The sequence below is a fragment of the Phoenix dactylifera genome, chromosome 2 (genome assembly GCF_051530095.1).
Source record: "Phoenix dactylifera cultivar Ajwa chromosome 2, Ajwa_hap1_PhDact_Kaust_v1.1, whole genome shotgun sequence".
NCBI lineage: Eukaryota > Viridiplantae > Streptophyta > Magnoliopsida > Arecales > Arecaceae > Phoenix > Phoenix dactylifera.
The window spans coordinates 4,340,364-4,359,944 of record NC_143191.1 but is presented as its reverse complement, the minus strand read 5'-3'; the positions used below and the strand labels follow the sequence as shown (position 1 = coordinate 4,359,944).

The 19,581-nt window shown below is 36.9% G+C and overlaps 2 protein-coding genes across 3 annotated transcripts; both read right to left on the bottom strand.

Annotated features, from left to right (window-relative positions):
- Positions 1–1,871: 1,871 nt before the first annotated feature.
- SMP1 (seed maturation protein) lies at positions 1,872–2,276 on the bottom strand. Its single transcript, XM_088715043.2, has one exon. The coding sequence runs from the start codon at positions 2,274–2,276 to the stop codon at positions 2,040–2,042; it is 237 nt and encodes a 78-aa protein (XP_088571169.2). The 3' UTR covers positions 1,872–2,039.
- On the bottom strand, positions 1,872–18,293 carry LOC120109002 (FAD/NAD(P)-binding oxidoreductase family protein). Of its 2 annotated transcripts, none has more exons than XM_039122737.3 (11): positions 18,169–18,293; positions 17,777–17,811; positions 17,566–17,686; positions 16,501–16,600; positions 14,664–14,807; positions 12,251–12,309; positions 10,673–10,740; positions 10,539–10,590; positions 5,977–6,192; positions 5,183–5,785; positions 1,872–3,400 (listed from the first exon to the last, which is right to left on the bottom strand). In XM_039122737.3, exons 2-11 carry the CDS (start codon positions 17,809–17,811, stop codon positions 3,185–3,187), a joined length of 1,614 nt encoding a protein of 537 aa, XP_038978665.2. In that variant the 5' UTR covers positions 18,169–18,293; the 3' UTR covers positions 1,872–3,184. The 2 variants fall into 2 exon arrangements, with proteins under 2 accessions (XP_038978665.2, XP_038978666.2); XM_039122738.3 differs by having other exon boundaries at positions 16,497–16,600; positions 18,169–18,223.
- Between the last annotated feature and the right edge of the window lie 1,288 nt (positions 18,294–19,581).

Here is a 19,581-nt window from a genome sequence, read left to right as displayed (position 1 = left end):
TACTGAAGCTCTTCCACACTCATTTTGGTCATATGAACACTTAATGCCTATTTGGTCAATATCTCTTGGAATACTTGGTCATAATGCTGCTTGTCTGACTACAGCTAGTTTCTGGTCTTTAGAATCTCATTCTAATAGCAAAATAGGCAATGCTGAACAGAAATGTTGTGGTAACTTAAAAGTCTTCGCCACTGAAGACCAAGGAAGGCTTCTGTCAGCTTCTATGCTGTTACCACTGCCAAAAGTGAATGACCGCTTCGCACAAGGAAGAAAAAGGAAGTTAAACAATTTAGAGCTATTTTGTCGCGAACAACAAGCTAAATTTGATGCATGAATATGTTCCAACATTAAAACGGGGGACTTCTAACATCACTCGAGTATAAAAGAAGCTCTATTACATCAATGTAGGTTTGGTTTTTAGGAGACAGAGAGAGAGAGAGAGAGAGAGAGAGGCATAACAAGTCAATTAATAAATTGATATTAGTGAAATTGGTAAGATAAAGAGGAGAAAAGAGTTCTTAGCAGGCTAGGCCAAGGTGCTAAAAATTAAGGTTGAGACAAAGATCTAAATTTTATTAAAGGGAGACTTAAAAATTTCCTACTTTAAAAGGATCTTTAAACAAATTAATGGTGGCATGATGATTTTGTGGTATAGGTGGGTCCCTTGAGGTCAAAGGAGAGAGAAGAAAATTAGGTGCATTATGAATAAGCTTACTAGAAAACTAAATTGATCAAAAAAGAAGAGGGAGATGAATAATCAGTAGCAAAACCACACTAACCCAAGACTAGCTTGCTCACAAAATAGCAAAAATTCTCTGAGAATAAATATTTGGCTCTTTAGGGGGAGGAAATCAGAACTATTCAGGCATCCATTGGATCTAGTACAATAGGATATTGGAGAATCCATTCTACCAAAAGTTAAGCAGAATTTTATCCAAAGTAGCTAACAGGGACTTGAATCCATCCATTGGCATCATGCACTAGAGAGAGATCAAGAACAGATACAAAAACCTATGAAGTGGCATTCCTAACGTTTTTGTCAAACTAAAAACATCCCAAAAAACATGAACTTTAGCTCCCTATGGTAACAAAAACTGGTGGAAATGCTTGGAGGCAGATTGGTTCCTTCTAATGACAAAAAGTAGTGCAAACCCTTAGAAATTGATTAGAATTCATATTGCTCAAGAACGAACTAAGAACAACCCAATGATACTATTAACTCTAGCTAGACTCAAATTTGAAATTATTTTTAGCCATACTAAAAGTAAAAGTAGACGTCAACCAACTACATTAAATGATCGATAAATCAAGATGTAATATATACATGATACTTGTCACTCTTGTGGAGACCACATATAAATAATTGTTTTCTGGAATTATTTGATAAAAGAAATTATTTATACAGGGAGAAATTACTCATACACGAAATCTCTTACAACCTCCAAGAAAAAAATTCTAAATGCAATAGCTCCTGCTGGAGAAAACTAGCTTTATCACCTTTTTATATAATAAGTAAGAAAATCTCATCTGAATTCTCTTGCAATCTATCACAAACCAACAATAGAACTATAACAATATTTATACTAAAATAGATTTCATAGCCTCTTATTTGCTTTTCCTTTTTTATCTTTGCTCCAATTCTTGTCTTTTTGATTGTTTTACTCTTATCATTTTTTCACTTTAATCATTGAACAAATTTTTTCACTTCTGGCATGAGAAATAACTAAATATTTGGACTACTACGATATTCCTGCAAATATCATAGTCTATAAACCACGTAGGATTCACACAGTCCTTACACTGCTTCCCATTCTTTCTTCAGTGTTCAACTAACAAATCATTAGTCACCATGGCAAAGAAAAAGCCGAGCATCACTCACAACCATCATCTTATTAAGTGGCCAAGAAGCATTCGACACGGAAACCCTTATATTCCTATCCTCCAGAGACCATCTTATTCAAAAGAGACACTGGCTGATGACAGAACACCAAGCACGCATGCAACAAAGAACAAACCACCACTGATGCACTACTATTACTTCAAGAGCCTGAAGTCCTGGCTGTGCTACTCTTGTTCTCTCCTCCTCCACCGCCAGAAGCGTCATCCTTCTCCCTCGCGATCCTCCGGGCATCGGCGAAGAGATCGACAGGCTCGGAATCGGCGATCTTGCCACCTTCCAGGGGGGTGCCATGCTTGTACCTCACCCTCAGCATCTCATCTTCTGATAGCTTTGCCTGGGCCGTCCCATGCTTGATATCATCCTTGCTCTGTGCCATCTCTCTCTCTCTGCACTGAGGTGAGGTGATGCTGAAACTAATGTGCTCAATTTAGAGGTGCAAGTGAGCAGGTGAGAAGGAGAGCTCTTGGCGACACGTTTCTCTTGCTGCGTTTACGTGGCTACTCCTAAAGCCTGCTGCTGCTGCAACCGACTGTCCATTTGGAGTAGGTGCTTGGGGTTGATGGATGGCTCAGATGGATAGATCTCTGTGAGCCTAATCACAGTTGACTGCAACTAATTGACCACGTAGTCGCACCGGTGGGCTAATTATGTACGTCTGGGACCATGTAATCCAATTAGGTCCAGTTTCTGACAAACCCGAACATCCCGACCAAAACCATCTGCAACTGAACTTGGATGCTTTTCTGACTGCCTAATTCACCTAATTGCTTGCAGTTGGTTTCGAAGCTTCTCAAATCCGATCGACGCCGAATCCGAGATTCCCGTTGCTAAGTCTTTCCCATTATCTAATCCAAATTAATAAGTCTCGCCGTCAAGATTCACTACCATACTAGTATTGCATCGATACAGTATGAAACTTTTTTAGCGCATTGAGTACCATTACATCTTTTGTGTCGTATACAATACTAAACTGGTACAATATAGTATTATCTCGTACCATCCCTTTCGGACGGGCAGGCAAATCATGCTTATCATTTCTTTGCAGACCCTTTCATGTGCATAAGGGGATCATCCCTGTAAAGAAATCGGGCAAATTCTCGTCAGCTCTACTGGTACAGGTACTTTTATATAGTGCCCAATATCAACTTCATTAGTCCGACACAATTACAAGTTCCTTTGAAGTTCTGATGTGAAACAATTAGCAAAGAAAAATATTTTACTTAAAATTCAACATCCAGTTGGTAAGAATATCGATACAAGATTGAATCTTTTCTCCCCCTTCTTTCAAGAAAAAAGTGGCCACTTTTGCTCGCCCATAGCATATGACATTATATTCTTTTTGAGCGGTCCGATATATTGAGCACCATGGAATGCAGCAGCCCTCAAGAGATTGATGGGCCCGAGATCGACAGAATAAGCCTTCTGAAAACCGTCGAGTATTGCCATCATAGTGACATTAGCAGCCTTCCGTTCCTTCTCATATTGCTTCAGTAAGGAGAGCTGCGTAAAGATGCAGAGCAAATGCACTTGTTAAATCCATTACTAAAAGAACAAAAATAGAATGTCCCTGACGTATCTAAGTACACAAGACACAATAAAATCAGGTTTTACAGGGTGATAAATGGGAGTTTTGCAAGCCTAAGATGGAGGGTGGTATATCAGCTTTTTTACTAAAGCAGCAATTATGAGATAATCCTGTGTTAGACAAACCACCACCACATCTTTTACCTGTATTACTCATCACTTGCATGAACTCAGGGCAAATAATCTTCTGAAATTTGAAACTTTATAAGAATGGCAAGTATTATAATCCAATACTGCATTTGAACTTATAAAACATTAGGCGAGTTTTCATTTCTCCATGCTAGCAGAGTTCACAAAAAAGCATGTAGCTGACATTTGACACTGCTGACACCAGTCCCAAGCCTGGTTTAAAAGGTACAGATTTGATGTATTATTACAGTCAGTCATAAGAAGCATGTCGAACTGCAAAATTGATCCAAATACAGACCTGATGAACACTTGAGGAATCTCCTGTAACACTAGAGGTTGCCCTAAATAGGAATAATTGGTAAATAAGGATTCAGAAAGCCAACCACAAGTGGTTAAGACAAGGGCTTGATGGTTCTGGTTATGAAAACCAATTAATGCTAGAGTTTGCTAATCCAGTACCGCTACTAATTGACTGCATATCTAGGAGGTAGTGAGATTTAATCTAAATTGCTAGAGAATGAATTAACATGAAGCTATGAGTGTCGATACCTCTAATGCCAACTAGTCATATGATTCTCTGCATGACCATGTGGGGGCTATAAATGCATAGGTTTGTGCCTAGAACTCAGAAAGATGAAAATCTTATATGCGGAACAGATTTCATTCAGGAATAAGCATCATACCCTACATTATAAGATTTAACTTTAAACAAATCTATAGAAGACCAAATTCAGAGTCCACCATATGAAAGAAGCAAACTAGCGACAATGTATAATGGTCTAAAAGAATGACTATAATGAAAAAATAATATTACAGAATTTTTTATTTGCACAAGAGAGACAAAACTGCAACATAAACAGTCATTAAGCTTCCTTATGCAAAAGAATTACCAGTTCATGGCACAGGACCAAGTGTCCAGGTACCCCAAAGTTTTCAACACTTTAACCACCAAAACTATTGATGAAGGGACACTCCTGAGGAATACAATTTACGGTCATAGGAAAAATAAATATCTTATTGTTGATGGAAAGTGAAACTTAACACTAATATTTTTAATTAAAGAAAATTTACATATGTTGTAACAACATTAAACAAAAAGGCAAAAATGGGTATGGCACACTAGAAGAGTGTGAGCAGTTTAAACTAATATTGGTAGTATAGTTCTGAAGTGTCACCAATTGTAGTAAGGCATTTTTTAATAGGACATCCAGAAAAAAAAAAAACAAATGCCCACACTTCTTGCTAACTTAAACAGGATACTCCATTTTTGGAGTATCATGTAGTGTCCTGTCTTACCTTATAAGTGTAGGCATCGTAGAAGCCACTAAAATTGAAGTTTCAAGATAACATGCAATAAAATATACAATATAAATCTCATGAATGAACTTAATCTTGTAGTACTCCATTGCAGCAATTATATTAACAGAATTTAGTAGAAATAATTTCAAATGAAGGCCATATTACAGCATAGTACTGCAACATTTGATCTAGTCTATAATATCCTAGCCTAGAATAAGAATTAATTAAACTTCAAGTCAAAATTAAAATTACTAAAAATTGGGTTAATACCTGTCCGAGGTCAGTGCCCACTTTTAGACCTTCAGCAATAACCTTTGCTAAAGCAGATGCATCTCCAAACCCTAAATTGACACCCTGACCAGCTAAAGGATGGACTGTATGTGCTGCATCACCAATAAGCACCACTTGTTCTGATGCATAATCATGAGCATGCATTAGTGATAGAGGAAAAGCCATTCTTTCTGAGACCACATTTGTAACTTTGGGTGGCACCTCAAAGTATTCTGTTGTTGATGGAGTCCCATGACCAGTAACCCAAGAAAATCTCTCCATGTAACGATCAAGAATACTTGACTGGGGATAAGGGCCGTAACCATAATGCAGAGCATGGTTCACTGCCTTTACAAAATCATCCTCGCTCATTGATTTATGGTGCAAAGATTCCTCTGGACCCATTGTCCACACAATATTGCTAAACTTGTCACCTATAGGTAAGAGTGCAATTGGACCAGAAGGCAGAAATCTCTGCCACGCACAATGATTTTCCACAGTATGCTCAACTGTACATATAACTGCACTTTGTGAATAATTCCAGCAAGTAGTCTTCAATCCAGCTATCTCCCTAACGTGTGACTTGGCACCATCAGCTCCAACCTGTAATGAACCTAATAGATAAGATTGGCTCCATGGTTTCATTGAGAAAAGGAACAAACAAGAACTCCATTGCCACCCTAAAGGTACATTTCTATGTAACATTTGATTATCAGCCAAGAGTTTATTGTCAAAAGTTTAACATCTCCACGGACATTGACTGGAAAGGATCAATGACTGGAGTTAACAATTACCACCAATTTTGCGTGGAGGCTCTTTCCATTACTCAGGTCCAACTTCACCAAATGATCATGATGGATTTGTTCAGAAGTATCATCAGACAGAGTTGTTCCTGATGAAGTGCTCTTATTGCCTGCTTGATAAGTAGCTGTTCCAGCAGACGGATATTTTGACTGGAAACTCATAGATGTTAATCTGGCAGGGTAGACTGTCTTCTCGAAGTCTTTTTCCTGCTATGATATAATTTTGGAAGCCTTAAGAGAGGTGAATAGAATCAATAATAATCTGTACTTCTAACAGATAGGCAGTCATTTATCAGACAAGGTATCATTATTATTTATTGTCATCATTTACATGTTGTATGCTATTGAGATAAATTCCAGGAAACAATGATGCCAGTGAAAATGAATAAGCTTGCAAAAATGGACACCCATAGTTAATAGATGCAATATGTTTCATTTACTTTGAACCATTAACATATTTTAACAAAAAAACTGAAATTTTCTTTTTGCATGAAAGACTAGATTATTTTGAACTGTCAGCAAAGTTTTTATATTTCTGAACTCTCACATAAAGAAAGGGATCACATTTGTTTATCCACTTCCTGGTGGAATATCGAATTTGTGTTGTTCTATTGGACTACCGGACGTTTTCTGTTTTTCATAAGAACAACTAAAAATGTACTGATAATGATCGGAATATTTGGCTGGACAAAAAGTTTAAGTTCTTTATGTACTTAACAAATTTCCATTCCCAGATCACGTTAATTTCTTATGAATCTACTTGGCTCCTATATGTTAATAGAATTATGTTAGTTTATCTAATTAATAAAAAATTAATTAGTTGTAAAAAGAAACCTCCAAATTAAGAATCAGATTAAATTACATCCACCTGAAGGTAAGACTTTGTACATTATGACAAAATTAACAATCTGCAAGTACTCTTGTATACCGTACACCCTTTCTATGTGGTTGTTTAAATATGTTTCACTTTGCACAATTCCACATGACGCTATTTTCTGGATTTTTGGTTGTATTGTGGTGCCATGAAGAATCTCATAGAAGTCCCCCACCACCACCACTTTATTCCCCTTGGCTTTGCTCAAATATTGTGTAGGCTATTGATGACCCAAAGATTGATTTAAAGATTGATTTTGATGATCACAAAACCTTGAAGTATAAATACTAATGTGTGTGTTGCAAGAAGAAAGATAATTTGTATTGCAAGGAACATAGCAAGTTGGATAAATACAAGAAGGCCTCAAAAGCTCTCAAGAAGAGTTGGAAGAAAGCTACACTTCATTGGCCCAAGTTTCAAGTTCAAAGGATTCAAATTGGAGGAGCAAATTCAAAGAAAGATTCAAAAGAATAGTCCTCGAGTCGACTCCTGGAAGTTCAGAGTCGACTCTGGCACTCTGGAGTTTCAAGGAACAGTGCTCGAGTCGACTCCGGGACTCTGCGAGTCGACTCCAACTGAGAGCAGACAAAAAGACAGAGAGTTGATTTTCAGCACTACAGTGCTCGAGTCGACTCCAACTTCAGCGCTACAGTGCGGAGTCGACTCCTAGCTACAGTGCCGACAGACTACTATTCACAAGTGACTCCTGTTTCAGCCGAGTCGACTCCTACTTCAGCCGAGTCGACTCCAGCACGCTGGGAGGCATAACGGCTAGTTTTTTCTTGATTCCAACGGCTCTATTTTTGTCTCTAACGGCTAGATTTTTGTTTCCACTCCCTCTAAAGCTATAAAATCAAGAGGAGAGCTAGGAAAGAAAGGATGGAAGTGGGAGAGAACATTTAGGGAAGAGATTTCAAAGAGATTACAAGGAAAATCTCCCAAAAGCACAAAAGGGCCATTCAAAGTAAAAGAGAGAGAAGAAGAGCATCCAAGTGAATCCCAAAGCTTCCTCTTCAACTGTGTGCTGCCTCAGTGATCTTCTACCTCGTGCTAAATCAGAAGAGGGTCAAGTAAAGAAGAAGCCGAGTTCCTTCATCTACAAATTTGTTTGAGGGCTTCTTCTCTTTACTCTACTTGTTTACATTGCTATATTTGCTTGTTTAAGAAGCTTGTATTTGTTTTAAATTCTTGTTCTAATATCTTGTAACTTGATTCAATCAAGGGATTGAATCAAGGGGTTAAGGTTTGTTGGTGAGCCAAAGGAAAAACCAACGTTGTAAGCAAGGTTCGCAGAACCGATTGTACCGGCGTACCGGTGAGCACCGGCACCGGTACGGTTCCGGTTCGGTACCGGCTTGGAACCGGTACCGAACCGGAGCCGCGCGCGCAGACGCGCGAGCGGAAATTAAAAAAAAAACAACAAAACGCGTCCGCGCGCGTCCGCGCGTACGCTTCAAATGCCACAGAGTGGCATTTAATGCCACTCTGTGGCATTTAATGCCCCCACGCGGGCTGCCAGCCAGCCCGCGTGGGCACGGTGCCCCGCGCGGGGAACCGCGCTCGGGCGCGATTCCCTGCTGGGAATCGCGCGCGGGCGCGTTTCCTATGCGGGGAAACGCGCGCGGGCGCGCGTTCCGCTCGCGCGCGTTTCCCAATTTAAAAAAAAATGCGTCCGCGCGCGTCCGCGGACGCGCGCGGACGCGTCAAATGCCACAGAGTGGCATTTAATGCCACTCTGTGGCATTTAATGCCCCCACGCGGGCTGGCAGCCCACGTGGGCCCGGTGCCCCGCAGGGAATCGCGCGCGGGCGCGATTCCTACGCGGGGAATCGCGCGCGGGCGCGCGTTCTCCGCTCGCGCATCCGCGCGCGTTTTTCAAAAAAAAAAACAAATGTGGCATTTAAAAGGCCCACGCGGGCTCCAGCTGCGTGGGCGCTCTTCCCCGCGCGCGGGCGCTCTTCCCTGCGCACCCCCGCGCGGGGAAAGTGTGGCTTGGACCGGTGCGAACCGGGCCGGTTCGCACCGGTACCGGCTTGTACCGGGCCGGTTCGCACCGGTACCGGCTTGTACCGGCGCGAACCGGGCCGGTTCGCACCGGTCCAGGTACAGAACCAATCGATTCCGACCCTGTTTGGGTCGGAACCGTTTTATACCCCTGTACCGGACCGGTGCCAGTCGGCACCGGTCCGGTACGGGCTGAACCGACCGGTACAGGTCGGTTCAGCAGACCTTGGTTGTAAGGTTGTGGTTGGTGAGCCTTTGGGAAAACCAACTGGGTTGATTGTGAACCCGGAAAACAATCGTTGTAAGCTTGTGGTTGGTGAGCCTTTGGAAAAACCAACTGGGTTGGATTGTGAGCCCGTGAAAACAATCGGTTGGTTCTAGTCGGTGAGCCTGTGAAAACCGACCGAGTTCGTTGTGATCTCGCAAAACAACAAGTTGGGTTGTGAGCTTGTAAAACAACCGACTGTAATCTGAGGGATTATAGTGAAATTCCCAAGAGATCTTGGGGAGTGGATGTAGGTGATGGGGTGCACCGAACCACTATACATCTTTGTGTTTGTGATGCCTTATCTCTTGTATTTCATGCCTTACATTCATGCTTGATTGTGTAATATCTCTAGCTTTGTTTTCTATAGAGTTACAAGTGATTGTTTAGAATTTGCTTAGCTTCCACTCCATTCTTACCATACACATAGATTAAAATTGATCATACAACTATAAGTTAATTTTAAATCAATTGCACCCTAAAGCCATAGTATAATTGCTCTAGCTTAATTTTCCACTGCTTTACTTGTAATTGCCTAGAGCTTAAGTAAATAACATCTTATCATTCCGCTGCATTCTATTCAAAGTAAAAATTAGGGAACATAATTTTTAGAAAACCCAATTCACCCCCCCCCCCCTCTTGGGTTGTCACCTTGGGCAACAGCTATGATTTAATGAATCATCTAGCAATCACTTTTCCAAACTTGCTCAACAATTTTCTTATCTTTTAGAACACCAGAAAAACATGACATTCTCATTCGTCCATGTTTTGAAGCCTACTGACTTTCCAAAGCCATCACTAGCATAGCTTATTTGGCTTGGTGCCTTGTTAGCACATACTTTTCTCTCCTCACCAACACCCCTTTACAGCAACCAACCATAGTGTCATACCTTGTGCCAAAGATCACATGTTCCATGAGTAGACCAAGCATATTAAGATAGATTCTCATTTCCCCCTTCACAACCATGCTAAAATGTTATCGGTGCCTAATCCCAAATTCTTTCATTAGCTAATTAGAAAGCCCTATGACCAAATGCTTCTCCTGATAGGCAACTCTCTAGTTATCATCCATAGAGAGAACAAGGATGAAAGGTTTACATGTATATATGGAATATATTTTCTATTTGTTACATGAACCATATTGAGGCAAGTAGACTATGATGGTGACTAAAATTATATTGGACAATCACAAAAGGGAATGGAACATTTTCGCAAATTAGCTCCTTAATGACCATCAGAAAAAAAAATGCCTGTTAGTTTTAATGTAAAGGACCAGCAGAAAGCAGCTACAGAAAGGAAGCAGAAGTCATTTGTAGCTCATTAAATGCGACATTAAAAACAACAATCCAGCACAGATTTAAATAAATAGGTTATATTATCGCACAAAAATATATTTGATGGAATGATTACCTGTAAGCACAACAAAAGAGAATTGCAGAGCACTTTGTTCTCCACCACGCATCTAAATCACAGAAAGTCTTAAAAATTATCAGTCAGAACAGCTTCAATGATAATTATTGAAATCTACAGATATGTCAACATACCCAAGACATTCTTTGCCCACATCTCTGGCATTATACCTTGTGTAGCCCAACCCTGTGTAATCCCATACCTATAAAAAGTGTGTCTAAGCACATGGTTAAACTTACAGAATATCAAGTACCAATGAGTTATGTCAGCGGGCTAGCATCTTAAATAACATCCAAATTTAGATACCTTATGAGGAAAAGATTAATCAAGACAATGTCAATATACCATGTGAATTCTACACACCATGTCAGTTTTTCTTTTTAAGCCATCACCTTACTGTTTGGTATTGTAGTCGAGAGAGCATATAAAACGAAACAAAAATGAGCCAAAAAAATCCTTATAGTAGGGTAAGAACTAAGAACTATTTCAACAGGAAAGGCTTTAATCTTTTACTTCAATAATTATGGTTGGATATGAGGCATTTTCAGTTCATGGTGATATTCATTTGCAATAGCAATAATGCACCTCACAACAAGGTAAAGATGAGACACCTACAAATCAAGATGTTGCTTCACAGTCATGCACTATGCATAAACACAATCACCTGATAATAATGGAAAACATGATACTTCAAAATTTTATGATTCTAATAAGCATTCTAAGTACAAAATGTAGGTTGATGAATGATGATTGATATAAACAAATATACAATATATGGTGTAAATACTATTGTGACATTCGTTTTTAGATAGGCACTATAAATTGAATACAAATTACACAGAAAAAAAAGCCCAAACAAAGATTTTTCAACAACTGGGTTGGTGCGTGTTTAACACAAGCTATTTCTAAAAAGGCACCCCATCACCATGCAAGTATCTAGTAATTATTTAAACACAGCCTAAACCGACAATCTCATAGATATTTACCAGAAAAATAAGAAAGAAATAGCTATACCTTGAAATGGTTTTAATCAATTCAATAACATTGACACTTCAAAAGTTAATTTCATGAAACATAACACAAACACACTTCATTGGTAAAAGAGGACTTAGAACCCAAACATGGTACTGAAGAGCTTATAAATGATTCAAGTAAAAAATTCAGAAAGAAAACAATATTTGTATGTATGGTTGTTAACCATCCCAGCATGAGTGTTATAAATCATTTGTAGATTTTAATGCGTTTGATAAGCCATATAATCATTGCTGGCAAATACAATTTGTATAAATCATACTTCTAGAACATCATAATGTTACTCCCAAAATCCAAGTGCCTATTTTGAATTCCCAAAATCATTGTTTCTGATGCTCTAATAAAAGTGTAGCTTTAGCACAAAAAAATAGAAAAAAGAATTGGCTAGCATAAATCTTCTCAATTTTATTAATAAGTAACATATCACACTATATGACAAACTTCTCAGTTACCAAAAGTTGAATTAAAATTATTTGATCGTCATTTTACTGTTTCACTTTTCTAGAATACTCTCATATAGATAAATTCACATATCAAATCAGAAGTGATACTTCATGGTATCCACATCAACTTAGCCCTGCCCAGGAAAGTTGTACTCGACAATATAACAATATTTCTACTGAATAAATTAGTTCAACCATGGTAAACGACACTGAAGAAAGTACGAAAGGAACAAGCACCTGCATTTGATCAAAAAAAGCATGTCTTTGTTGCTTAACATACTCCCAAGCACCAATCTCTACAAAATAAATGACAATGTTAGAAAACATTCAATTAAATGCGTTATAGTACTTTCATCGAAGAAGGGTTGTTGTATTAAGCAAACACTATGCAGATATAAGAATATGGTACTAATCTATTAAAGAGGGGAGATAATTTATCAATAGTAAATGCTACAGCAAATATAAAAGTTGGAAACAAGGTGCTTAAAATCCACAATAATAACTTTCGCAATGCAAAATACAGACAAAAAAATGAATTCAGTTGCCATTATAAGCCTTAGAAAACTAAGTCTCGTCATACAATCATGTTCACTCATCCATTAACCTAAATGATAGATTGGCACATAAAAGAACTCATGAATAGAATAGATAAGTCCAAACAAGCCACAAAAGTTCACTAGTAGATTTGTCAAACTTTTCAATAAAGCCTTGCCTGGAACACATCAGGAAGACAAGAACTCTACTGCAGCAAATATGAAAACAAGTGTAATACAACAGACAATATGTAGGAAGAAAAGAATATAGAAGAAGTGAAAGTACCTAAAGGAAGATATTTTGAAGACAAGGAAATTGGACTGAACGAGAACCAGCATTTCTCAACTCAATCAAGCAAGCAGGCAGTTTTGAAAGCAAAAACTAGGCAACCTCGAGTTATTATGACCATTGATTAGCTAATCACTAGGTCACAAGCAAAATCCGTTTGCTGAAAACAATTCTCACTTCCAAACTGAGTGTTTCGATGTTCATGCACTTGCTGAAGAGGAAGTGCTAGTGATTAATGGTCTTATGTATCATAAATTAGCTAACCTGGACCTTGACTACATGTTATAAAATTGATACTTGCAAGTCCAAAAGATGCAGTGACTGACTATGACTAACAGGGGCTTTTTTTGTTCATCCAGCTATTGTGGTCAGTCTGATTCTTTATATAAAGAGAAGCTGACTCATGGCATGCTGCTGCAACCATGCCCATGCTGTTCTTCTCTCTCGTTCTCTCCCTTCTTCACCTTATCTTTCCTCACATATACATATGGACCTTCACATCTATTCTCTTTTCTTTTCCTTCTCTCGTTGCTGGTGCCCTTTGAGGAATCATATTAATTTGGTTACTGCAGGACAGCCATAAAATGGATTTATTATTCATGATAGATTTTTAAAGCCTCTATAGCTTTGAGGGTTGTTTACTATCAACTTTCAACCTTAAACCTCTGACTAACATGATCAATTTCAGAAATTTAAATGGAACACAGAAACAATAGACAACAAAATTGTTTTTTAGCTGATACTCTATTCAATTAATGATTTGTCATACAGATTCTTTGAGACATACAGAAATTAACAAGCTTTCCCCACTCAGTTGGGGTTCAACATTATGGATCTGATTATACAAAATGTTTTTTATCCAAAGTAAACACCCTTATCACCGCCTATCATCAGAGTCATTTTTGGTATTCCAACCTGTGATTTATCCTTCAACATGCTTTTGTACCGAGACCTTAAGCAGGGTCACGTTTGGCCTATGCAACAGAACCACACCATCTACTGATTTTCAGCCACTGCTCTCCTGAAATCTGTAATTAATTCTATCATTTCTAAAGTTATGATACATCCACCATATAATATCAGTTTCATTGAAAACTAATTTCAGTTTCAAAAGAGCTATCTGTCAGACCCATAGCTCAAGATAAAAGCAAGAGACCTTCGAATGAGGAAAAAAACAGTTCAGGATGGATGGCTTATAACAATGCATGAAAAGATAATTAGTAATGAAAGAAAATAAAAATAAAGCTGAACTTTCGAGCAGCTTGCATCTAGAGAAAAAGAATCCTTAAAGCACACACTCATGTTAAAGAAAAAAAGCAGGAGTACAAGGTGCAAATTAACATGATGCGAATTTACCAACCAACCAGTCCAAGGTCCAAACTGGCTAGGAGCATAGCTTTCATATTTCTCAAAAAAAAAAGAGGCAAGTTTCTCATGAGGTCAGAACATGGATAGATATTTCTGTAGATACTAATAAAGTCTAAAACTAATAGCAAAAAATAAAATCAATAAAATAATATGAAAAACATAATATATGACAAGAAAATTTTGGAATGTGAATCTCCATACAATAAGAGACCTATTATCACAGTAACTGGATTTATTGTGCTGTTGTAAAGATGTGATTAACATTACTTAAGAAAATAAACATAATTCTTCCTCAAAGACCATCTTACAAACCAAATCCGTGACAAATACATCAAGTCATCTAACTGCATATTGCATCAATCAAAATTTCAAACAAAATCATATATGACTAACAAATTTAACACATAATACAACATTACATGATAGAGTGTAAATTGTAAAAAGTCAGGGATATCAATACCTTCAAAAAAGGATATGGTTGCAGGAGTAACTGTACTGACCCTTGAATCAGGTATATCATCTTTCTTGAGCCAAGTTCTCAATCCTAGGGCAGGATTGCTATCAATAATCGCGACACTTAAATGTTTTGTCAATGGGATACTTGCTGTGAGATGCAAAGAAAGATATGATAGTTTAAACATTAATGATATAAAATGAAAAACTTTGGATAAGAAATCATAAAGTTTTTCCAATGCTTGAGAATGTGGAAGCTCAGATAACCACATTCATCTAGTGGTAAACATCAAAGAAATTAGAAACAGTGATCAGATCTAAACTATCCAAATAAATAAAAAAATGGGAATTATCATGATTTGTGGATTATTTGAGCGGCAATGAAATATATCCCGTCTTATGAATGTCAAGATGCTCTTTCAAGTCATTACAACTTTTGCTAACCTGCTCCATTGTGAATCCTGAGAGTTGAGATAAATGGCCATTGTGATGGGTCATTCGAAGTTTTGATAAAGATAGAGCTCACCTACCTTCTTTACATTGAAATCGATGTGCTGCAAATAACCAACTATCCAAGGTGACCCAGTGCTGGACACTTCAAACTTTTTGAGAAACCAAATAAGAGAATCTCCATATAATACAAATATTTCTCAAATAATTCTACAGATATATCACAATACATCAACTATTAGATTTAATTGACTTACACGTTGATATAACAGTGTGACTTATTATCAGAAAACTAGCATATTATAGCATATTAAATGAGTGAAAAAATAGAAAGAATGCATGATCTTCACTGAAAGTGCATGGGATGTTAACCTGATATGGTTTAAGATTTGAAATAGTTGAGAGCTAAAGTGCACATAACTTGCATTAAAATCTGTCTCTGTAAGGCACTTCATATATGTCAAATGTTGACACTTTCAGTTGACATCAATATAATCCATTCTTAAGGTGCAATGATATAATTTTTCATGAAATTTGGGCCTATCTTGCAGGGTAAAATACTTCAGTCTTCCTCCATTGAGTGTAGCATGGACAAATGGCGGCATCACATTTCCTTATTGGGCAAAAACCAGAGAAGTGCATCTAATACTGCAGGTGGTTTCCTCAACATATGGATTGATTTAAATTAATGACAACACCTAAAAATATCAAAATAGGGAATGAATAATTTTGAAGCTAAATATATCGCAATCAATTAAGTCATAAACACAATTATTGCTTTGTATACGATAATAAAAATTGGTTATAATTGCTGAAGAAAAGGTTCAGTGGGAGATAATTGTTAAATGCTATCGGCTTGGGCTTTCTTTTTTTGCATTATCGCCAACAATGAGACATCTCAACCATTATCTAAGCACTTTGGGCATATGAATTTTTGATGTGTGAATAGGTTACCTTCCAGGTGTCATAAGTTACACCTGTATTCTTCTCCTCACATCTGTTAGAGCACTCTGTTAGTTACTTAACTTTAGTAATATGACTGTGTTCCTTGTCTCATATTCGCAAATATAAATCAAAAAATATTTTTTTAGATGGCAAACAAATTTCAAATATCAAATCATGGCATATTTCTGTGATAAGTAATCACATTGATCTCCAACTTCTGAAGCATGTGGAAAAAGAATACCAGACATGAATTAGAATGAGTTTCACCATTTTTTTTTTAATGCAGATAGCAGGTATCAAAATTTTGATGCAACCATTGACACTTTCGATAAATAGCATGCATTAAATTAAAGGTGATCCCATATGTTGGAACACTGACAATATCAATAGGTTGAATACAGTAGTTAAAAGAAAAAAAAACCACCATGTATAGTAACAGTAATACCTACATAATGCACATGCAAGGGCCAAGCCCACCATGCCTCCACCAACAATGGCGATGTCATGTTGGCCAGACTTAGTTGTCACTTCAACCTTCTCTTCACAGTCCTATATAGTCACAAAATTAGTTCTGGACGACCTTCAACTTATATAAATGAATATATGATAAATATCTAAGGAAATAGGGGGGACGGGAGAGAGGAGGGGGGGAGGGAGGGAGAGAGAGATCCTGCATCATAAGGCTAGCTTTCACAGTGATATTGTATACTGTATTTAAAGCATGCTAGAATAAATAAGATACTTCTGATAAAAATATTGCAGTAAGTTTAAAAGTGAAAAACAAAGTTCATTAAAAATTGATGGAAGCATCATGAAGATGCAGCTAGCAGCTCTATAACCTTAACCACAAGGCACCATGACATCTCTTACAGGTCTATTACCGATTAAACTACTTCACATCCATCCTATGTTATACTGGCTCATCCTCTGGCAGATAAAGCATCTTCAATTTATCCTCTCTGACTCAATAATATATTCGTGTAGTCATTTCTTATTTGTCAGCACCTTACATATGTAATTTTTGTAAGAGTCATGGAATCCAAATTTCTTGCAACTGTATCTCTACTGAATTGTATCATATATTCGCTTGAACCATTTCTTGACAAGAATTACTGACATCCAACTATCTAATCCATGCTCTCCTTCAATTTACATTGCTACCACCAAAAATACATAGTGGCAAAGCATGGACATCAGATCAGGTAAAAAATATTTTTTTTAAAAAAAAAATCCTTTTCCCAATTTCCAATAAAAGTTTCAATTTAACCCCAGAATCAGAAAAGCTGCAAATAAACAACAGCATAAACCAAGCACCATCTTAAACCATCCTAAATCATGTGCTCAACAATCCCCACATAACCAAAACATAATCTATTGGCATCTAATATGACCTGGCAAGTCGAAGCATATTTAGATCATAGCACTTATTGTATTTGATGATCGGAAGAGAACGGGAGAAAGATAAATACAGAAAATATTACTAGTGGCACAAGGCAACTGCTGAGGTTTCTTACTTGAGGTTTTTCCACCCTCTGATTAGAATGAGCTCCTCCTCCAGCAACAGCATTGCAAAAATTCCTTCTTGGTATGACATGTAAGGTATATACGATGGGCACCAGTTTCCTTGCAATGCCCCTGATGAGTTCAAACCAAACCATGAGATCAAGAAGCACAATTTCTACCCTAAAAGCTAAATAACTAAACAGAATCGAACAAAAATGGCACCTTTTTACAAGTAACGTGGATAAAGCAGCCATCATCTGCGTCAAACCAAAGGGCAGTGCGTAAATTAGTTCAAATATCAATTTTTGGCCCAAAAAAAGTCACCAGATAGATTATCTTCCATGTTTTCCGATTGTTCACGGTTTCTTGGTGAATTTAAATGTGGAAGAAATGTCTCTTAACAAAAGTAGATGATTTGTACCAAAAATTGGTGTCTCATAACCTAAAAGAGTAAGTTTGTAAAAAAAAAAATTATTTTTTCGCCGACAAAAATCCCAAAATGAACAATTCTTCCGTGATTTCGATAAGAAAAAGTTGAGCGAAGGTCCTATTTTTCTCGACGATTGGAGAGAGAAGAGAGAAGGTAAGAAATGGCGAGAATCGAGAGCACTTACCGCCGGGTTGGTGGCTGGATCGCGCTCTGGACCGTAGGATAAAGAGAAATGTGTTATTGGATTTTTGGATCTTAAATTCAACGCAAATAGCGGTGGCAATGGGTCGGGACAGACAAAATACGGATCGAATGGAATACTGAATAAATTAAAAATTTATCAATCAAAATACGATTTATTTATTAAATAGATCAAAAATTTAAATTTCAATTTAACAATTTTATTAAGTAATCTGATCCTATCTATTATGGATTAAATACATCATTTTACAAAAACGAATCTAGACTCTCAGGTCAATACTCAAATACATCATTTTGTTGCACTTGTCTTCATTAATCCTTATTCTTATGAATATACTTTTAGTAGTAAATTTATTAATTCTAATAAAATAATTGTTTGTAGTTCTTATAATTACCAAACTCCCACTTCCTTGGAAAATAATATGACAAGTGATAGATTGATCGATCTAAAAAAAAATACTAACTACATCATGAGAAATAATTCAAATATAGATTAGTTAATAAACTTTTATTCATTTCATATCCTAGCTGAAAGTGACCTAAAAGCAACCTAATTAGTCATGTCTAGAGATTAGATTAGATTCAAAATTGACCAAAGTTAGATTTGATCAAGTCTGGCAATTTATGTTCCATTTAATTCCATGCAACTTTCGAGCACCAGCCTTTAGGCTTTAGCCTAGTTGTCTCTTTTTACTCATTATATTATTAGCTTTCTTAGAAACATTTAGAATTTTAATTTATGTCTATGTTTGGTGTTATACTAATGGTTCATAATAATTTTTGTCTACTTATTATTTTTATAATAAATTATTTTACTCTACTTGGATAAAGGACTAAACATAGTCTTTCAATAATACATGCGCACCACCAAGTGTGGACTCCCTCATAGCCAGCTTTAGGATGCATATTTAGATGAGTCTAAACAAGTTAGTTACTCTTAAATTAGTAATTATAGATTGACCCAAAGTTCAGTTCGTAAGTTGTATGAGATGTGGTGAGTGAATTTTAGCACATGTAACTTTTGTTAGCCATATTAATATATCATTTTTGTCTACTTTGACATATTTGCAATTTCATTTATTATTATAAATATTAGTTTTACTCTATGTTTGCAACATTCTACAACATTAATATTGCATATTTCTTGCTATACAATTTATATCAACTTGTACATTGGGGCACTTAATTCTGTGCAACTATATAAATTTTATATTGTTGCTCTACTTACAAAAAGAGATCAATTGGGTTGTACACTTGGACTTGATCTATAATTGATTCAATATTCACCCAATCCATAGTTGAAACTTAAATCTATTGGTAGAGATATTTTTACTATTGCATTGGTAAACATAAGCCAACTCTAATAACAACTAGGTTATAGTTAAAGTGAAATGAT

Bases quoted from the DNA above. Each gene is read 5' to 3' on its own strand.
- LOC120109002 (XM_039122737.3), bottom strand. From the start codon at position 17,811: ATGATGGCTGCTTTATCCACGTTACTTGTAAAAAG. The intron at 16,601-17,565 runs GTAAGAAACCTC...GTGACTATATAG, and splicing joins AGAGGGTGGAAAAACCTCAA to GACTGTGAAGAGAAGGTTGA. The intron at 5,786-5,976 runs GTAATTGTTAAC...GGTTCATTACAG, and splicing joins GCCTCCACGCAAAATTGGTG to GTTGGAGCTGATGGTGCCAA.
- SMP1 (XM_088715043.2), bottom strand. From the start codon at position 2,276: ATGGCACAGAGCAAGGATGATATCAAGCATGGGACGGCCCAGGCAAAG.